The sequence below is a fragment of the Rhinatrema bivittatum genome, chromosome 9 (assembly GCF_901001135.1).
Source record: "Rhinatrema bivittatum chromosome 9, aRhiBiv1.1, whole genome shotgun sequence".
NCBI classification, from domain to species: domain Eukaryota; kingdom Metazoa; phylum Chordata; class Amphibia; order Gymnophiona; family Rhinatrematidae; genus Rhinatrema; species Rhinatrema bivittatum.
Genome location: NC_042623.1, coordinates 50,044,105 through 50,062,948, shown reverse-complemented (window position 1 = coordinate 50,062,948; position 18,844 = coordinate 50,044,105). Strand labels below are relative to the sequence as shown.

The 18,844-nt window shown below is 46.2% G+C and overlaps 1 protein-coding gene across 1 annotated transcript in view; it reads left to right on the top strand.

Annotated features, from left to right (window-relative positions):
- The window catches only part of ING3 (inhibitor of growth family member 3), a 67,872-nt gene that overhangs the window by 33,901 nt on the left and 15,127 nt on the right, over positions 1-18,844 (top strand). Inside the window, exons 8-10 of the mRNA XM_029617105.1 lie at positions 69-229; positions 6,740-6,933; positions 18,314-18,494. Coding sequence (XP_029472965.1) covers positions 69-229; positions 6,740-6,933; positions 18,314-18,494 — 536 coding nt within the window. The remainder of the gene's footprint in view (positions 1-68; positions 230-6,739; positions 6,934-18,313; positions 18,495-18,844) is intronic.

The window sequence follows — 18,844 nt, the reverse complement described above, 5'->3', positions numbered from 1 at the left end:
CATTTTTTCCAAGCTATTTTAGTTTGTTCCATCTAGAAGTTTTAAATGTCTTCATTTTATTCATTTAGGATGTCGAAACAATAATTCATCCTCCTCCTCCTCCAACAATGTGTACAATGTGGCCCCTTCCCAACCCCTGGCATCGTATAACCTAGGTACCATATCCTCTGGAGCAGGAGCTGGGGCTATTACCATGGCAGCTGCCCAAGCAGTACAAGCAACAGCACAGGTAAAAAAAAAAAAAAAAAAGGAACAAGTTATTCATCAGCCCATGCATAATCCCATAATGCATTTTAGGAGATTGAAATCCGTATTGTTTTTATGTATGTGTTGTAAGTACTTTTGGTAGATTTGGTTACTTTAATTTGTACATTTAGGTTACTTTTAATGTTTCTAGGGTAGATTTAATTTTGTTATACTTCTCACATGACAAGCAGGATGGTAGTTCTCACATAAGGGTGACATCATCAGGATGGAGCCCAATCACGGAAAACTTCTGTCAAAGTTTCCAGAACTTTGACTGGCACCCATTGGGCCTGCCCAGCATAACACCAACCCTGCATCCAGCAGGATTCCCCCTTCAGTCTTCTTTTTTCCGTGCAGCAGTAGCCACGCAGGTTAAGGAGCTCTTCAGAGGTTCCTGACAGGAATTTTCCTCACAGAACTTTGTTTAAAAGATTTTCAAAAAATTCTACCCCACAGGGGTCCCCTTATCAATTTCTTTGCTCCGCGGTCGAATGATAAGTTTTTTGCCTGTTTGAGGTTGATTCCTGTTGAGTTTTTTCCTCGCGGCCTACTGGCCATCAACCGCACTGCGACTAAATTTTGTCGAGGCCATGGCGTCTGGTTTCTGTCCGTGCCCCGACTGCACTCGAACAATGTCCATCACTGACCCTCACACGGTCTGTGTGATGTACTTAGGGTCCGGCCACGATGTCCTTACTTGCACCAAATATGCCCAGATGACACCAAAGGGGGTAGCAAGGCTCGGCTCAATAAGGTGGGTCTTCTCTTTCGGCCAAAAACCCAGACTCCATCGATAGCTTTGATGTCGTCTGAACCAATGCCGTCTACGTCGCGCCAGCACCGGGAATCCGCTGCTATCCGACCAGCCTTGACGACTCCACGGGTGTTGACCCCCTCTGTTCCTCCTCACGAAAAACACCGAGGTGAACATCGAGAAAAACATTGACACCGTCATCGTAAAGCTCAGGTCACCGATACGGGCAAACCCTCGGCATCGATGTTTTCTGAGCCTCCAACAAAGAAGCCCCGTACAGAAAAGGCCTCGTCCTCTTCTGTCTCTGGGTCACCGAGGCGTTCCCCATCTGGACAGGTGCCGGGATCCGCGATTCCACTTTCACAAGTGGACCCTTCAGCTACGCCAGTGCTGCCTCCTACTCCGGAACCGGGTATCCATGCCCCATGTTTCCGTGAGGAATTGGATCGGATGATCCAAGAGCCCATCGTCAAAGCACTCCAGGGCTTCCAACTTCCATTGATGCTGGTGCTGGTTCCTCTTCTGGGCACTGACCCAATACCCATGGCGCTTGCACCGCTATTGGCAAGAATGGACAAGTTAATCGGTGCCCTTCCACCAGTGGATCCGAGGGAACCGATGGACCCGACTCCTTCCTCGCCGATTCCCTTGTCATCGGAGGAAGATGAAGAAACACCGCTCTTCATTCCACCTTCGGGAGTGCCGCCACTGACACATCCATCGATGTCACCAATTTCATCGGTGCCTATGTCGATGCCTCCCTCAATGCCTCCATCGATGCCTTTGATTCCTCCTTCTGGGCCATCGTTGCCCAGGCCAGGGCCTTCAGGAATAACTCCATTACTTCCTTCTGAAGAACATTTGGGAGCTGGTGATGACCCTTATAATCCTTGGACAGACTATTTGTCCCAGGATTCTGATGATCTACCTTCACAGCCCTCTCCTCCTGATGAAAGGAAGCGTTCTCCTCCAGAGGACCTGTCCTTTATTAATTTTGTAAAGGAGATGTCTGAAACGGCCCCTTTCCAGCTTCAGACAGAAGATGACTCTAGACATCAGATGCTAGAGCTACAATTTCTCGATGCTCCAAAGGAAATTATGTCCATCCCTGTTCATGACATCCTTTTGGACCTTTTGAAGAGAAACTGGGAGCAGCCTGGCTCTGTGGCACCTGTTAACCGAAAAGCAGATGCCACCTACCTAGTTCAGTCAGCCCCTGGCTTCTAAAGAACTCAGTTGGATCATAACTCGGTGGTTGTAGAGTCAGCCCAAAAGAGGGCCAGATGCTCCAAACCTCACTCTTCCATTCCCCCAGGAAAAGATCAGAAATTTCTGGATGCATTTGGAAGCTGGGTATTCCATTGATCAATGCTTATCTCTCGCATTGCATCCTACCAACTCTACGTGACCCAATACAATAGGGCCTTGTTCATGAAGATTCAAGACTTTGAAGCCCTACCTCAGCAGTTCCAGGACCAACTTCATGCCCTAGCACAAAAGGGCTTAGATGCTGGCAAGCATGAAGTATGATCAGCGTATGACATCTTTGTCACCGCTTCCAGGGTGTCGGCAGCCGGTATCAGTGCAAGGAGATGGGCCTGGCTGAAATCTTCAGACCTCAGACCAGAGGTACAAGACAGATTGGCTGACCTGCCCTGTGGGGTGGGTAATCTTTTTGGTGAAAAAATTCAAGAAGCAATGGTGCAGCTCAAGGACCACAAAGAAACTCTGCGCCAGCTGTCCTTACTGCCTTCTGATCTCTCTTCTTCTTCCAAAAGATCCTTTAAGAGAGATTCCAAGAGGCAATTCTACTGGCAGAGGAGATACTATCCCCCAGTGTCCAGGCGTTGGCCTTCTAATCCTTACCAAAAAGGCCAACCTCTAGGCAGCCTAGAGGGCAGAAGTCGCAGCCAGCCCCTCAACCAGGTCCAGCGTCAGGCTTTTGACTCCCTTCTAGAGAGCAGTACCCAGCTTCCACTTCCAACTATTCCGGTCGGAGGCTGGTTGTGCCACTTCTCCAACCTATGGCACACAAGTCACCACAGATCAGTGGGTACTTGCTATAGCATCCCAAGGTTACCACCTCAACGTGGGGAACATCCAACCATTCACCACTTTTGGAGCAGGAGGTCTCCCTCCTCCTCCAGTTCTGAACAATAGAACCAGTGCCCCTCTCCCAACAGGGGCAAGGGCTCTATTCCAGATTTCCTGATACCAAAAAAGGTCAGGTGGTGTGCGCCCAATATTGGATCTTCACACTCTAAACAAATACCTACAAAGAGAAAAGTTCAAGATGGTGACCTTGGGTTCTCTACTTCCCCTCCTTCAAAGGGGAGACTGGCTCTGCTTTCTAGACCTTCAGGACGCCTACATGCATATTTCAATCACTCGGTCACATCGCAGATTCCTGCGGTTTCTAGAAGGCCCAAAACACTTCCAATATCAAGTGTTACCTTTCGGCCTAGCATCTGCCCTATGCGTCTTCACCAAGTGCCTCGTGGTGGAAGCTGCCTACATCAGGAGTCAGTGTCCACGTCTACCCCTATCTGGACGATTGGTTGATCAGGGCTCCCTCTCAGCAAGGTGCACTGATGTCCCTTCACCTCACTTTGCATTCCCTGATCTCCCTAGGGTTTCTCATAAACTATCAAAAATCCAGGCTAGTTCCTTTGCAAACTCTATTGTTCATAGGGGCCGACTTGGACACTCTAAAATTGAAAGCTTTCCTACCTCAGGATCGAGCTCTCACTCTCGCTTCTCTGGCCCTTCGACTGCAGTCTCGACAACATTCAACTGCACGTCACTTCCTGATATTATTGGGTCATATGGCCTCCACAGTGCATGTCACTCCCATGGCTCGCCTCGCCATGAGAGTAATGCAGTGGATTCTAAGATCGCAGTGGACTCAGTCTTCTCAGCCAATGTCCATCCGCATCACCAAACAGTTCCGGCTATCGCTAGCTTGGTGGACAAACCAATCCAATCTGGTACAGGGCCTTCCATTTCAGATTCCAGAACCTCAAATAACCTTGTCAACAGATGCCTCCAACCTCGGTTGGGGAGCACATGTTGGAAACCTGCAAACCCAGGGCATCTGGGCTCCAGAGGAAGCCAAACACCAGATAAATTTCCTGGAGCTTCATGCAATCAGATAAGCTCTCAGGGATTTTCAGGATCACCTCTCCAACCAGGTCATCCTGATTCAAACGGACAACTAGGTGGCCATGTGGTACATCAACAAGCAAGGGGGAACGGGCTCCCACCTCCTGTGTCAGGAAGCTGCACAGATGTGGGCGGAAGCCCTTTCCCACTCAATGTAACTCAAGGCCACCTACTTGCCGGGTGTGGACAATGTGTTGGCGGACAGGCTGAGTCGCACTTTTCAACCGCACAAGTGGCGGACTCAATATTCCAATGTTGGGGTTACAATCACATAGACCTCTTTGCGTCAATTCACAACCGCAAAGTAGGGAACTTCTGCTCTCTCACTAGCAGCCAACACCGCCAGCCCAGAGATGCTTTCTCCTTCTCGTGGGCCAGCGGTCTCCTTTATGCATACCCTCCATTTCCACTCATTTCAAAGTCTCTCGTGAAGTTGCGAAGGGACAGGGGGCTAATGATTCTCATAGCCCCTCATTGGCCATGCCAGATCTGGTTTCCAATTCTCCATGACCTATCAGTTTACTGGCACATTCCTCTGGGAAAGGACCCGCTTCTGATCACTGAGAACGACGGATGCCTATGTCAGCCCAATCTCCGGGCCCTCTCCCTGACTGCCTGGATGTTGAAAGGTTAATACTGCAACCTCTTAACCTTTCTGAGCCGGTTTTCCGTGTCCTAGTAGCTTCACGAAAGCCTTCCACTAGGCAGTCTTATCGTTATAAATAGAGCAGGTTTACGGTATGGTGTACTTCTATGTCCATCGATTCCTTCACTTGTTCCACACCGAAGTTTCTGGACTATCTCTGGCACCTGTCAGAGTCAGGCCTCAAAACTTCTATCAGGGTACATGTCGGTGCTGTACCCATTTCAGTACAACCCCTTGTTATACGCTTTTTGAAGGGCTTGCTTCACCTTAAACCTCCACTGCGCCCTCCGGCCCCTTCTTGGGACCTCAACATGGTTTTGGGAAGGCTCATGAAACTGCCGTTTGAACCTCTCCAATCCTGTGATCTCCGCTATCTCACATGGAAAGTGATTTTTCTTTTGGCAATCACTTCTGCCCGCAGAGTTAGTGAGTTACAGGCCTTAGTTTCCTATCCGCCTTACACTAAACTTCTGCATGATAGGGTTGCACTCAGCACTCACCCTAAGTATTTGCCTAAGGTAGTATTGGAGTTTCATATCAATCCATTATACTACCCACCTTCTTTCCCAAGCCCCACTCAAACCCAGGAGAATGGGCTCTGCATACCCTTGACTGTAAACATGCTCTAGCATTTTATCTAGACCATACAGCTGCCCACAGGAAATTCACTCAATTGTTTTGTTTCCTTTGATCCCATCAAATTGGGCAAACCTGTGGGTAAGTAGACTCTCTCCTCCTGGTTAGCGGACTGTATTTCCTTTTGTTACCAAGAGGCAGGCATTCCGCTTCAAGACCATGTTAAAGCACACTCTGTCAGGGTCATGGCACCATCAGTAGTGCACCTACACTCTGTGCTGCTTATTGACATCTGTAAGGCTGCTACCTGGAGCTCTCTCCACACCTTTGCAGCCCATTATTGTTTAGACAAGGCTGGCAGACAGGATTCCATCTTCTGCCAGTCTGTGCTATGCAACTTATTTGCGAACTGAGGTACCAACATCCTTCCGCCAACCCGGTGGGGTTCAGGATGCCCTCTACCAAATTCCACCCCAGTTGTTGTGCCTGTTGCACGTCTTTGGGTACATTGGTGCATTGCTCGGGCATCCTCGGCTCGGTACTCACCCATATGTGAGGACTACCATCCTGCTTGTCCTGTGAGAAAGCAGAGTTGCTTACCTGTAACAGGTGTTCTCACATGACAGCAGGATGTTAGTCCTCCTGAAACCCGCCTGCCACCCCGCGGTGTTGGGTTCATTACATTTTCTTATTTTTCACATGTAATTTTACTATAAGATGAGACTGAAGGGGGACCCCTGCTGGATGCAGGTTTGGTGCTATGCTGGGCATGCCCAGTGGGTGCCAGTCAAAGTTCTGGAAACTTTGGCAGAAGTTTTCCATGATTGGGCTCCATCCTGATGATGTCACCCATATGTGAGGACTAATATCCTGCTGTCCTGTGAGAACACCTGTTACAGGTAAGCAACTCTGCTTTCTGTTGCATGAACAAGTTTTCAGCCATCATGTTGAACTAGGAGGTAGAGAGCTCCAATCCTTGAACGTTGCAAGGTCTTGATAGCCAAAAGAAAAATATGTAATTGCCCATATAAATAAATACTTTTCAGGGAAAATAAAGTATTTTAAGTTTTTATGCAGTATGGGCATTGATATGTTCAAAACTTAAAGGGATATATTTTATAGTAATAGTCATCCTCTCACTTGGGTATTGATGTTTTGATTTTGGATAGATTTTTGCATTTATTTTTTTTTGGAGTATCTTGAAATCTTGATTGGTATCCATCAGTCATGGACTGAGATTACCTATACCTACACCAGCAAACTAACTTGTGACTGTTCAAATGCAAAAGACTTGATTTATATATTTTAACAAATAATGAGGTGCTTTTCTAAATCCCTTGAATGTTTTCTTTAAGATGAAAGAAGGAAGGCGAACTTCTAGTTTAAAAGCCAGCTATGAAGCCTTTAAAAATAATGACTTCCAGCTTGGGAGAGAGTTTTCGTTGTCCAGAGAATCAACTGGATATTCATCCTCAGCCCTGGCATCTACATTAACACAAACATTAACATCTTCGGCCACCACGGATTCACGGAGTGGTAGGAAAAGCAAGTGAGTGCAAAAGTGATTGGATCAAGTAAATGCTTAGAACCGGAAGCTTTGGAGAAAAATGTTTCTTTCCTAGCGTGTAGCCAGATGGATTCAGGACCAATGGGTTATGTGCTCCTCTGCTAGCAGATGGAGACTGAGTCAGGTTTCAAAGCTGACCTCACCCTGGATATACTCCCGCAGTGAGCTCAGCCAATCAGTATGTCTCAGTCTCCTAGCAGATGTGGATGCTATCTCCACATCACCAGTGTTTAGCAGGATTGAGCACTAAATCGAAGGAGAAATTTACCTTCAAATTGAAAGGAAGATTGAGCCCCGCTCTCCTTCAGTGATACCTAAGGATCCTTCCCCCAGTTGAGAATTCCTGAGGTGATTTCTGAGATCCCTCAGAGGTGTGCCTTGGTCCAGTAGCCGGCTCCTGGTGTGGACTTTGCTGCTGAAGCAGCGGAAAGGCAGCAGATGCAGAAGCCAAGTGCGGCAGTGAAGACCTAAGCCCTCTCCCCCCTCCCCCGCAGCCAGAGACTGTCTCTGTACTCAGCAGGTAAGCTCTGAGACCAGGTAAGTAGAGAAGAACTCCGATCCAGAAACGTGGAAGGGCTTTGGTCAGGCTTTCCTCCGGTTTCCTTGCTTGGTGTGCCATACCGACGACATTCCTGATCCCGTTCAGGTGAGAGAAGGGGGTTTCAGAGCGGGTTGAGCAGCCCCCCAACAGGCTAAGCCCTGCTTCAGGCTCGATGGACTCTCCACGGCGGCACCATCTTGCGTGCGGTTTGGTGAGGCGCCCTTCCCCCCCCCCCCCCCCCCCCCTTCGTTTGTTGGTACGTGTGGTGTGGGCTGGCCTAACGTGTACCTAAGTATGCGCATAAGCGCATGCACTCTTTAACGCACAACCAGCCGCTTAGATCTACATGCGCTGAGGCGAGTCTGCGCGCTCGAGAGGCATTTAGGCAGCTAAATGCACAAGCTACAGAGGTTATGGCCCTGGCAGCAAAGAAGCTCAGACAACACTCCCTTTGCGCTGCCTGCCATATTAGGGCTGCACAGTCTGACCTGGAATCCTGCCTGTGTCAAACACTGTGAGGAAGGAGGCCCAGAGAAGGCTGGATTCTCAGACCTTTTTCCAAGTTCGGCCCTTCCCAGTTGGAGGACAGGTCAATCATGACCTTATCTGGCAGCGCCCCAGACCTGAACAATTGCGGGGCTGTGTCCTCCCCGGGAGAGGGCAGTTCAGCGGCCCCTACCCCGATTCCTCCTGGGCCAAATATGGACCTGGCCTTCTCTTAGTTGGAATTTTTTCAGGGGCTTCAAGCCTTTATTCAGGCGCAGGGAGCCTATGCCCGGGCTGAGCCCCAGCTGGGAAGGCCACACCCTCCCAGCCCTGTCAGTAGGCCTCGGGACATACCTCGCCTCACCAAAGATATCCCTTACAGGGACCCAGACACCACGGAAGACAACGGGGATTCATTGGAGGATGGGGAAATCCCTCCTGGAGCCATACCGGACCATGCTTCGGGTTTTCCACAGAGATGGATTTTCAGCCCTAGTCTCCTAGACCCTGAAGCCTCTGGAAGTTCTGGGCATAGACCCTGTGTCGAAGCCAAAGAAGAACCCCATCTTGGTGTCTCTACAGAAAGCCTCTTGCTATTTCCCCGATGCTGGAAGCCATCCAGGAGTTGATTGACCTGGAATGGGACACACCAGAGGCAAGTTTTAAAGGAGGTTGGGCCTTGGACTCTCTGGACCCAGCGATCAAGGAATGCCTGCGTTTTCCGAAAGTGAATGCCCTGGTCTGCGCTGTCTCAAAGCGAACAACTATCCCTGTAGAAAGAGGAGCTGCCTTGAAGGATGTTCACGATAGGCAGCTGGAGTCCATTCTTAAGCAAGCCTTTGACACGACAGCAATAACACTGCAGATTGCCTCCTGTTGTGCCCTGCTGGCTCGCTCATGACTGCTTCTCTCTCAAGAGAGAGAGGCAGATAGCTCAGGAGCGCATACCGGAGAGGTGATCAAACCAGCCACAGCCTTCCTGGCGGATGCAAGCTCGGACCTGGTACATATCTTGGCCAGAGGAGTAGCCTCAGTGGTGGTGGCCAGAAGACAGCTATGGTTGCAAAATTGGTCGTCTGACACAACTTCTAAGGCAAACCTCACAAAGATGCCCTTTAAGGAATCCCTCCTATTTGGAAGCGAATTGGAGAAGCTAGTCAGTAAGAGGGGTGAATCTCCAGTGCCCCAACTACCGGAAGATAAGAAAAAGAGGTCACAGCGCCCCTCACCCATGAGTGGTCGGGCCAGGGGCTCCCAGCACTTCCGGCCCTACAGAAACTCGTCATTTCAGTCATTTCTGCCCTCGGGAAGGTCTCAGTCCTTTCGGAACCAACAACCAAAAAAAGGAACAGATTCGGGCTCAGGATCAACTTGAACTCCCCAATGAAGTTGGGCCGGCCTATCCATGGGCAAGGAGATAGGGGGACCGATTATCCTCTTCTACCAGCGGTGGGTCGATATCATGTCAGACAAATGAGTACTGGACATCATATGAGAAGGTTACACTCTGGAATTTTGCAGCATCCCTCTGGACAAGTTCTTGATGTCACCTTGCCACTCCCAGCACAAGAAACTGGCAGTGGAATCCACACTAATAAGGCTCCTCAGCCTGAGGGCTATAACTCCGGTACCTATACCCCAAATAAATACGGGGCGTTATTCCATCTATTTTATCGTGCCCAAGAAAGAGGGTTCATTCCAACCCATCCTGGATCTCAAGAGCTTCATCAGTCATCTGCGGATAATTCACTTCCGGATGGAAAGTCTTCGCTCCATCATAAACTCCCTGGACTTCTCGGAGGCCTACCTCCATATTCTAATCCGTCAAGACCAACAGCGTTTTCTGCACTTTGCGGTACTGGGCGTTGCCCTTCGTCCTGGCAACCGCCCCCAGAACATTCTACAAAATTATGGTGGTCATGGCGGCGGCACTGAGGAAAGAAGGGATCTTGGTGCAGCCTTACTTGGACAACTGGCTGATCCAGGCGAAGTCGTTGGGGAGAGCCTCCACTTGACCAGCAGGGTCAACTCTCTCCTGCAGGAACTCGGTTGGGTTGTGAGTATGGACAAAAGCAGCCTCAAGCCCTCCCAGTCCTTAGAGTACCTGGGGTTCCGATTCGACACCAAGCAGGACAGGGTCTTCCTCCCTCGAAGAGAAGGAAACTGATGGACCTAGTGCGTCGGTTGACGAATACAATGCACCTCAGGGTTTGAGACTATCTCGGGTCCTCGGCATCATGGCATCAACCCTGGAAGTAGTACTATGGGCGAGGGCACACATGCAGCCTCTCCAGCACTCCCTGCTGTCATGTTGGAACCCACTGTCTCAAGACTACTCGATTCGCCTCCACCTACTGATGGAAGTCTGCTCTCGGGTCCAGTGGTGGCTACAGGAAGTTCACCTAAGCAAGGGTGTAAGCCTATCCCCACCGAGCTGGATCGTCCTCACAGCGGATGCAAGCCTCCAAAGGTGGGAAGCTCACTGTTGGGAACTGACACCCCAGGGGCAATGAACTGAGGAAGAGGCGAGCTGGAACATAAACCACCTGGAAGTGCAGGCGGTCAGATTAGCATGCCCTGCAGTTCAGCCACAGGCTCCAGGGACAAGCAATCCACGTGATGATAGACAATGCAACAACGTTTGCCTACATCAACTGCCAGGAAGGGACCAAAAGCCACCAAGTGTCTCTGGACATAGACCCCCTTATGGAATGGGCGGAGTTGAATCTATAAGGGATCTCAGCTTCCCATATTGCGGGAAAAGATAGCGTCAGAGCAGACTTTCTCAGCAGGGAAAGCCTGGATCAGGGGGAATGGATGTTGTTGACCAGAGCCCCCAGCTTCTAGTAGATCGCTGGGGCCTCCCATCCATCGACCTACTGGCCACATCTCGCAATGCGAAGGTTCCCAGGTTCTTCAGTTGTAGACCATATCAGCGCTCCCAAGGGATCAACGACCTGGCCAGAGGAGGACTTATACCCCTGTGAACGCCCAAGATCCCCATGATTCTGGAATTTTTACAGGACAACCTAAACAAAGACTTGTCCCTCAACTCCCTGAAGGTCCAGGTGGCAGCCCTCTCCTGCTTTAGGGCCGAGGTGAATGGAAACAGTCTTTCGGCGCATCCAGACTTGGCTCGTTTTCCTAAAAGGGGTAAAACAACTCCGAACACCCTTAAAGTAGCTGGTCCCCCTATGGACCTCAACCTGGTATTGGACTTCCTAGCAGGGCCTTCCTTCAGACCATTGCGCAGTCTGTCGCTATGCTTATTAACATTAAAGACTGTATTTTTATTGGCAATATGCTCTGCTCGTCACATCTCTGAACTACAGGCGCTGTCTTGTCGGGAACTGTTCCTTCAGTTTACTCCAGGAACAGTATAGCTTCGCACCGTCCCCTCCTTCTTATCAAAGGTAATCTCGGAGTTTCACCCAAACCAATCCATCTCCTTACCGTCCCCGGATAGATGCAAGGACATGGAAGACTACCACCTTCTTCGCCATCTAAACATCAGTAGACTTTTAGTGCTGTATCTGGAATGTTCAGAACCGGTGCACAAGACAGATCACTTGTTTGTTCTTCATGGGGGAAAGAAACAGGGCGAAGTGGCTTCGTGAGCTACCATAGCTCGCTGGATCAAGGAAGTAATCAAGAGAGCTTATGTAGAGGCAGGGAAGCCTTTACCCCCTCAGGGCCCAGGCAGTATCCTGTCTCCCTCCGACATCTGTTGAGCAGCGAAGTGGTCCTCCTTACACACCTTCTCCAGGTTCTACCGTCTGGACGTCCAGGCCCGAGAGGATGCAGCCTTTGCAATGGTGGTGATAACCGGACGGCAGACAGCTTCCCACCCCTTTCAGGAGTAGCTTTTGTACAGCCCATTGGTCCTGGATCAAGGAAGTAATCAAGAGAGCTTATGTAGAGGCAGGGAAGCCTTTAACCCTTCAGGGCCCAGGCAGTATCCTGTCTCCCACCGACATCTGTTGAGCAGCGAAGTGGTCCTCCTTACACACCTTCTTCAGGTTCTACCGTCTGGATGTCCAGGCCCGAGAGGATGCAGCCTTTGCGATGGCGGTGATAACCGGACGGCAGACAGCTTCCCGCCCCATTCAGGAGTAGCTTTTGTACAGCCCATTGGTCCTGAGTCTATCTGGCTACACGCTAGGAAATGGAGAAATTACTTACCTGATAATTTTGTTTTCCTTAGTGTAGACAGATGGCTCAGCATCCTGCCCATGGCTGCCCAGGAGAGGCGCCAAGGAATCGCCCATGAGGTGAATCTCGATTCCATGTGATTATGGGTAAGTCATTGCCCTATCCCTAGTTCAGAGCATCTATGGTATTGCTGAGATTCAGCTCTTATGATGGTTGAGTACAGTTGCAGTCTCCAATTTTTAATCAAGTTATACCAGATTCTAATTAAGTTCTTCAATAATATGTCCACAATAGTTTTTGAAGAGAATACTGAATGGCTGAGATCACTGCAGGGGAATTAGGGTGAAGTCAGCTTTGAAACCTGACTCAGTCTCCATCTGCTAGCAGGGGAGCACATAACCCATGGGACCCAAGTCCATCTGTTTACACTAAGGAAAATGAAATTATCAGGTAAGTAATTTTTCCATTCTCTATTAAATGTTAAAATTAATATAAGGTATGCCTTATGTAGAGAGATTGACAGAGTGCCACATAAGACACCAGTAAGAGGTGCGCTCTCAGATAATTTTACTGACAAGACGTGTTATAGGGTTTACACTTCATACATTTCCAACCCCTAAACCAATAACGGGTTACAGAATTGTCAAAATATATCTATGACTGGCCATTTTTTAAATACACAATCCAAATAGCTTTATGTAAATTCGCTCTTGCTCTGTATATAATGCTATCTGAGTCTACAACTAAGTTAAAGTGCCAAATGACCTTGTTGTGTTCTAAACGTAACTGTTGAGCCTTTCTTCACAAAGGAGCCAATCCATCCTCTCTCTCATTTGTGTTGCCCTTTTCTTTATCATTTCTAATCTTATATCTTTTATGAGATGGGACAAGCAGAACTGCACCTAATACTCAAAATGTGGCCTCACCTTGGATTGATACAGAAACATTATTATATTTCCAGTTTTGTTTTGTTTTCTATTCTTTTCTGAATTCCTAACATTCTATTTGCTCTTATGGCTGCTGCTATCCAGTGAACTGAAGATTTTTATATATTGTCTGAGACTCCAAAATCCTTTACCTGGTGGTAACTCCTAATATGAAACCCAGCATTATGTACCTATAGTTCATATTTTTTCCCCCTTTTGCATTTCTTTTCCCTTGTCCGCATTAAGTTTTTTGCCAGTTTCCTGCAAGGTAGACCTGCAATTCTTCACAACTACTTTGAATAATGTTGTCTCTGCATATTTGATCACCTCATTTATTGCTCCCTTTTCAAAATCACTAATGAATATACAGTACAGGTCATTGAGGTGTACCACTGTTGAACTTTGTCCACTGGGAAGACTGAACATTTAGTCTTACTTTATGTCCTATCCTCTACCTGATATCAGTCCACAATAGGAAATACATTGCTAAACATCGAAACTTGTAAACCGTTGTAATGATGAAACCGAATGACGGTATATAAAACTCGATAAATAAATAAATAGCTTCCAGCCCCAAGACTTTTTAATTTTTTGAAGAGTTTCTCATGAGGGACTTAATCAAATGCCTTCTGAAAATCCAGATACACTACATCTACCAGTGTACCTTTATCCACGTTTTGCATCTTCAGAAAGTTTTAATAGATTAGCAAGCTGAACTGAAGCAATCTGTAAAAATGTGATGCACTCTTTCAGCATAGAGAGATGCTGAAATTGTGTATAGTGTGCCAACTATGGAATACATGCTGTGAAATCTCATTATGTTGAAATATTAAAAGCAATGCATGAACCCTGCTCCTTGTAGATGTCTTCAAAGGAAGTATGTGAATCACCTCCGGTGAGAAGAGGACCGCCCACCGGGTGACCTCATCCAGAGGCGCCCGCACCAGGAGGAGGTCAACACCAACTAGGTGCCCTCGCGGCGTGAAGCAACACCGTCCAGGCGCCCTCGTGGCACGAAGCGCCCCCGCGACACCGGTGCCAGCTCTGTGGGCACAGCTCCATCCAGCTCACCATTGGGGCCTCCAGTGAGAAGAGGACCGTCCACCGGGTGACCTCATCCAGAGGCGCCCGCACCAAGAAAAGGACAGCATCATCTAGGCGTTGCACGCCGTAGGTGTGCGACAAAGGGGCCATGCCCCTTTGTGCAAATCTGAGTGCCACAATGCATATGAAAGGAAGAATACCAACACAGCAACCACCACCTCAAGCTATACAAAATGACTGCAAAATGGACAACTATCAGATCGTATTAAGAAAAAAATAAATGAAGAAATGTGAATACCAACACACAAATACCATGCTCATTAATACTAAAACATACACTAGTCACTTAGCACTATCATTCCTTCTTTTAATGCTCAATCTATAATAAAGAAACTACCCATTATCTCTGACCTGCTCGACGACCACAAGCCTGACCTCTTAGCCATCAATGAAACATGGTTAAACACTGACCATGTATTGATCAACCAAATTAACAACCCTAACTACAAAACATTTTCAGTCCCTAGACCAAAAAAGAAAGTTGGAGGTTTAATGCTAATCATCAAAAAAGAACTAAAGATGAAACTTCTTCCTACCAACACCCTAACACCACTGGAAATTGCACTATTCGACTCACCAAAACTACAAATCTGTCTCATATACTGCCCCCCCCTAATTCACTGGTCAAGCAGAATTTTATAAGAGGTGAACAGTTCTGATCCAAACTATCACTCAACAAACCCATCATCTTACTAGGAGACTTCAATATTCATATTGACACTATCCCTCACTGTAACAAGATGCCCGAATGGGAGGTAGGCAGACCTGCATCGTACTAAACACCACACACAATATGATACAAGATACGAGATATACAGTAATGAAAATATAGCTTTATTTACAGCACACATACTTCATTTCCCGTGACTATAATACATACCAAATCAGCATCCTGCCACTCATCAAGTCAGGGAACCCCAGTGCGACCGAAAAATAGCATCAGGTCAGGGAACCCCCAGTGCGATCGAAAAATAGGAGCACACAGCTTCAACGGGAAAGATCCTGCGCCACTCGTCAGTGCACAGGTGAGGCTCCAAGTTCCCACCGGAGAACCCTGAACTTTTATAGGGATTTGTAAACAAGTGTGTGTGCGTAGATGAGCCAGCACCTGGGTCTTGGGAACCTTTCTGTAGGGCTGCTGGCCAGGCATTCCTCCTCTTGTTGAATCAGGTCCCAGGCACAGACAAGCTACTCTCCCCCACAACCACTTGTGTAAGCCCTACTGATAAACAGCTTTTTGCTTAAAAAACAAGTCCCCAGCTTAAAAAGTGACAGGACAGCATAATGTTTGTTCTGAGAGCAATTTTTTTTAACCCATCGTATTACACTCACTCTCACACATGCAAATTAATTACTGATGCTCTATCATCCCTTGGGCTCAACCAAATCATCAATGGCCCAACCCACAAAGCAGGTCACACCCTAGACCTCATCTTCATCAATACCAACACTTGGACTACCCACCAAACAAAGATCACGAACATCCCATGGTCAGACCACTCAATAATTCACACCAATCTGTCTTCTAACAGCAAATTTACTACAATAAAGAACCCACCCAAAACCATCTCATACCGACCAGCTTTTTGCAACGAGACACTCCAAGAAAATCAAAAAATAGATAGGTCTATGTTTGTTAGTGCTAACGTTAAAACCGCCACTGCTTCCTGGCCCAGCATCACAAAAACAGTATCAGACATGATAAACCTCTTGGTAACTAAAACTATCAAAAATCCAAAACACCTAAACCATTGGTATAATGATAGAATCAGATCAGCCAAACGCAAACTTAGAAAGATAGAAAAAAACATGGAGAAACAACAAAACAGTCTCACTACTTAATACTTACCGCTCACACCTAGCGGATTACAAAAAACGTATACACCAAACAAAAAAAGATTACTACTCGAACAAAATAAACAAATACCAGCATAACCCAAGAATGCTCTTCATTATCGTCAAAAACTTAACAAAAGCTTCCAGTGACCAAATACCAACACCATCCAAGTTCACAAGCAACGATTTCGCCGATTTCTTCTATGAAAAAATAAATAACTTCATAAACAACAACCTCAACGACAACTCTCAAGACCCAAAAACGAAAAGCAAGACTCATCCTAGCTAGCCAACTTCGACACAGCTTCTTCAATGGAAATCCAAAATATTATAAAAAAAATGAACCCAGCTAAACACCCTATTGATTGCACACCCATAACAACAATCAAGAATATCGAACCAACAATAACCAAGATCGTTAACCTATCCCTCTCAGAAGGAATCTATCCCGACTGCCTAAAATCAGCAATTGTCAAACCCATACTAAAAAAGAACAATCTTGATCCTGAAAACCCACTGAACTACCGACCATTTCAAACCTACCTTTCATTGCTAAAATCATCGAGAAAGTCGTACACTCCCAACTCAGCGACCACCTTGAAGATTACAAAATTCTACTCCCTACCCAATTCGCCTTCAGGAAACACCTGAACACAGAATCACTACTTCTTTCATTAAACGACACCGTACTCAAAGGCTTTGAAAACGGCAGCAGCTACCTTTTAGTCCTACTTTACATCTCTGCCGCATTTGACACAGTAAACCACTCAATCTTGATCGACCGTCTTACAGAAATAGGAGCTAAAGAAAAAACACTAAAATGCTTCTCATCCTATCTTTCACAAAGAACAGGGTGTCATTGATTGACACTTGGAATATCTAAGAAAATAAACCTTGAAACCGGTGTTCCACAAGGTTCCGCTCTGTCCGCAACACTTTTCAACATTTATTTGCTCCCAATATGCCACCTCCTCGCAAATCTGAAACTAACCCACTTCATATATGCGGATGATATCCCAATACACAACACTCTTGAAGACACACATGTAAAAACAGCCACGTACCTAACCAAAATAAAGCAACTACTAAACAACTTGAAACTCATCCTAAACTTTGAGAAGACTGAAATAATTATACTGGACAGAAAGAACAACACCCCCAATTGCCATCATTCAAGCTAATGAACCAACAAATTGTAATCTCCCTCATCAAGCATGCCTGCAACCTAGGAGTCATCATAGACAATGAATTATCCTTCAAGAACCACATTGCTTCAAAAATCAAAGAAGGATATCGCAAGCTCCTAACCCTTCGACATTTAAAACCATTCCTCTCCCCCAGCGTCTTCAAAACGGTCCTTCAACTGCTCATCTTCTCTAACCTGGACTATTGCAACTCCCTGCTGTTCAACCTTCCTACTACCACCATAAGACCACTACATATTCTCCAAAACGCAGCTGCAAGAATACTCACAGGATTCAGAAAACACGACCATATCACTCCCACTCTTATATCTCTACACTGGCTCTCGATAAAATCCAGGATAGAATACAAAATACTATCCATTATACACAAAACAATGTATGAAAATCAAACAAATTGGCTAAGTGCATCCATAAAACTACACTCACCAAAGAGAAACCTACACTCAGCCAACAAAGGGCTTTTAAAAACCCCACCTGCTCGATCCAAACAACTGACAGCAACTCGAAAGAGAGCCATAACCCTAGTAGTCCCAAACTCTGGAACGAACTCCCAATCAAACTTAGAACACAGCTAAACTCAAAAACAATCAAAAAAGAACTTAAAACCTTGCTGTTCACCAAAGCATACCTTAATAACCTTTCATCTGGCAGACAAATCTACCCCTGACTGCAATTAAGAGTGCCAATTCATTTTTATAAAATCATCATCGGACTGTTACTTAAAGAAGTGATCTAGATAAACAACCACAGGAACCTTTTTTGGAAATTTTGTTAAATATCATTCGATATTATCTAACTACCTACAATGTGTTAAAAAAAAAATTTTATTACTTAATTTTATCTGCGTTATGCTTTTTAAGACTAACAACCTAAAGATCCGTTAGCAAATTTGTTACATCAAATCTTTGTAAACCATTGTGATGGTGAAACTGAACGACAGTATATAAAACTCGATAAATAAATAAATAATTAGTATAATGATGATTAGTTTTGTCATGCTTTTGAGTGCGAATTAAAGTCCTATGTTAGGATAGTCTGTTTAAATTTAAGCCAGTTTGCTGACTTTAAATAAGGGTGGTATTGAATAATTAACATTTTTCTTTGTTTCTCAGAAGCAACAACAAGTCTTCAAGTCAACAGTCATCCTCATCTTCTTTGTCATCTTGTTCATCTTCATCGGCATTAGCACATGAACTGTCACAGCAGACAGCATCAATACCAGAGTCTGATTCCAGCAGTCAGGTTGACTGGACGTATGACCCAAATGAACCACGCTACTGTATTTGCAATCAGGTAGATGCTCAGATATTATAGCTTTTTAAAATTGACCATTTTGACTTTCTACAAGGGAGGTAGCTATGTATCTGGGTTGTCGAAATGATATTTAAAGCACAAATTTGCAAAGTAGTGGTACTATATGAAGGCTTATATTAAAAAATACTATATAATAAATTTAATATTTTCAAACAATTTGTATTCATTCAGGCTGTTTATCTGGATGCACATTGTCACTACAGAAAGTAATGGGGTTTTCCTGAATTTAAAGTAATTTTCTTTTGCCAAATACTTGGATGGGAGGTGTCCAAGGAGCACTAGGTGCTGGGGCTAAGTGGTGTGGGTGATTCAGTAGATACATTCTTCTC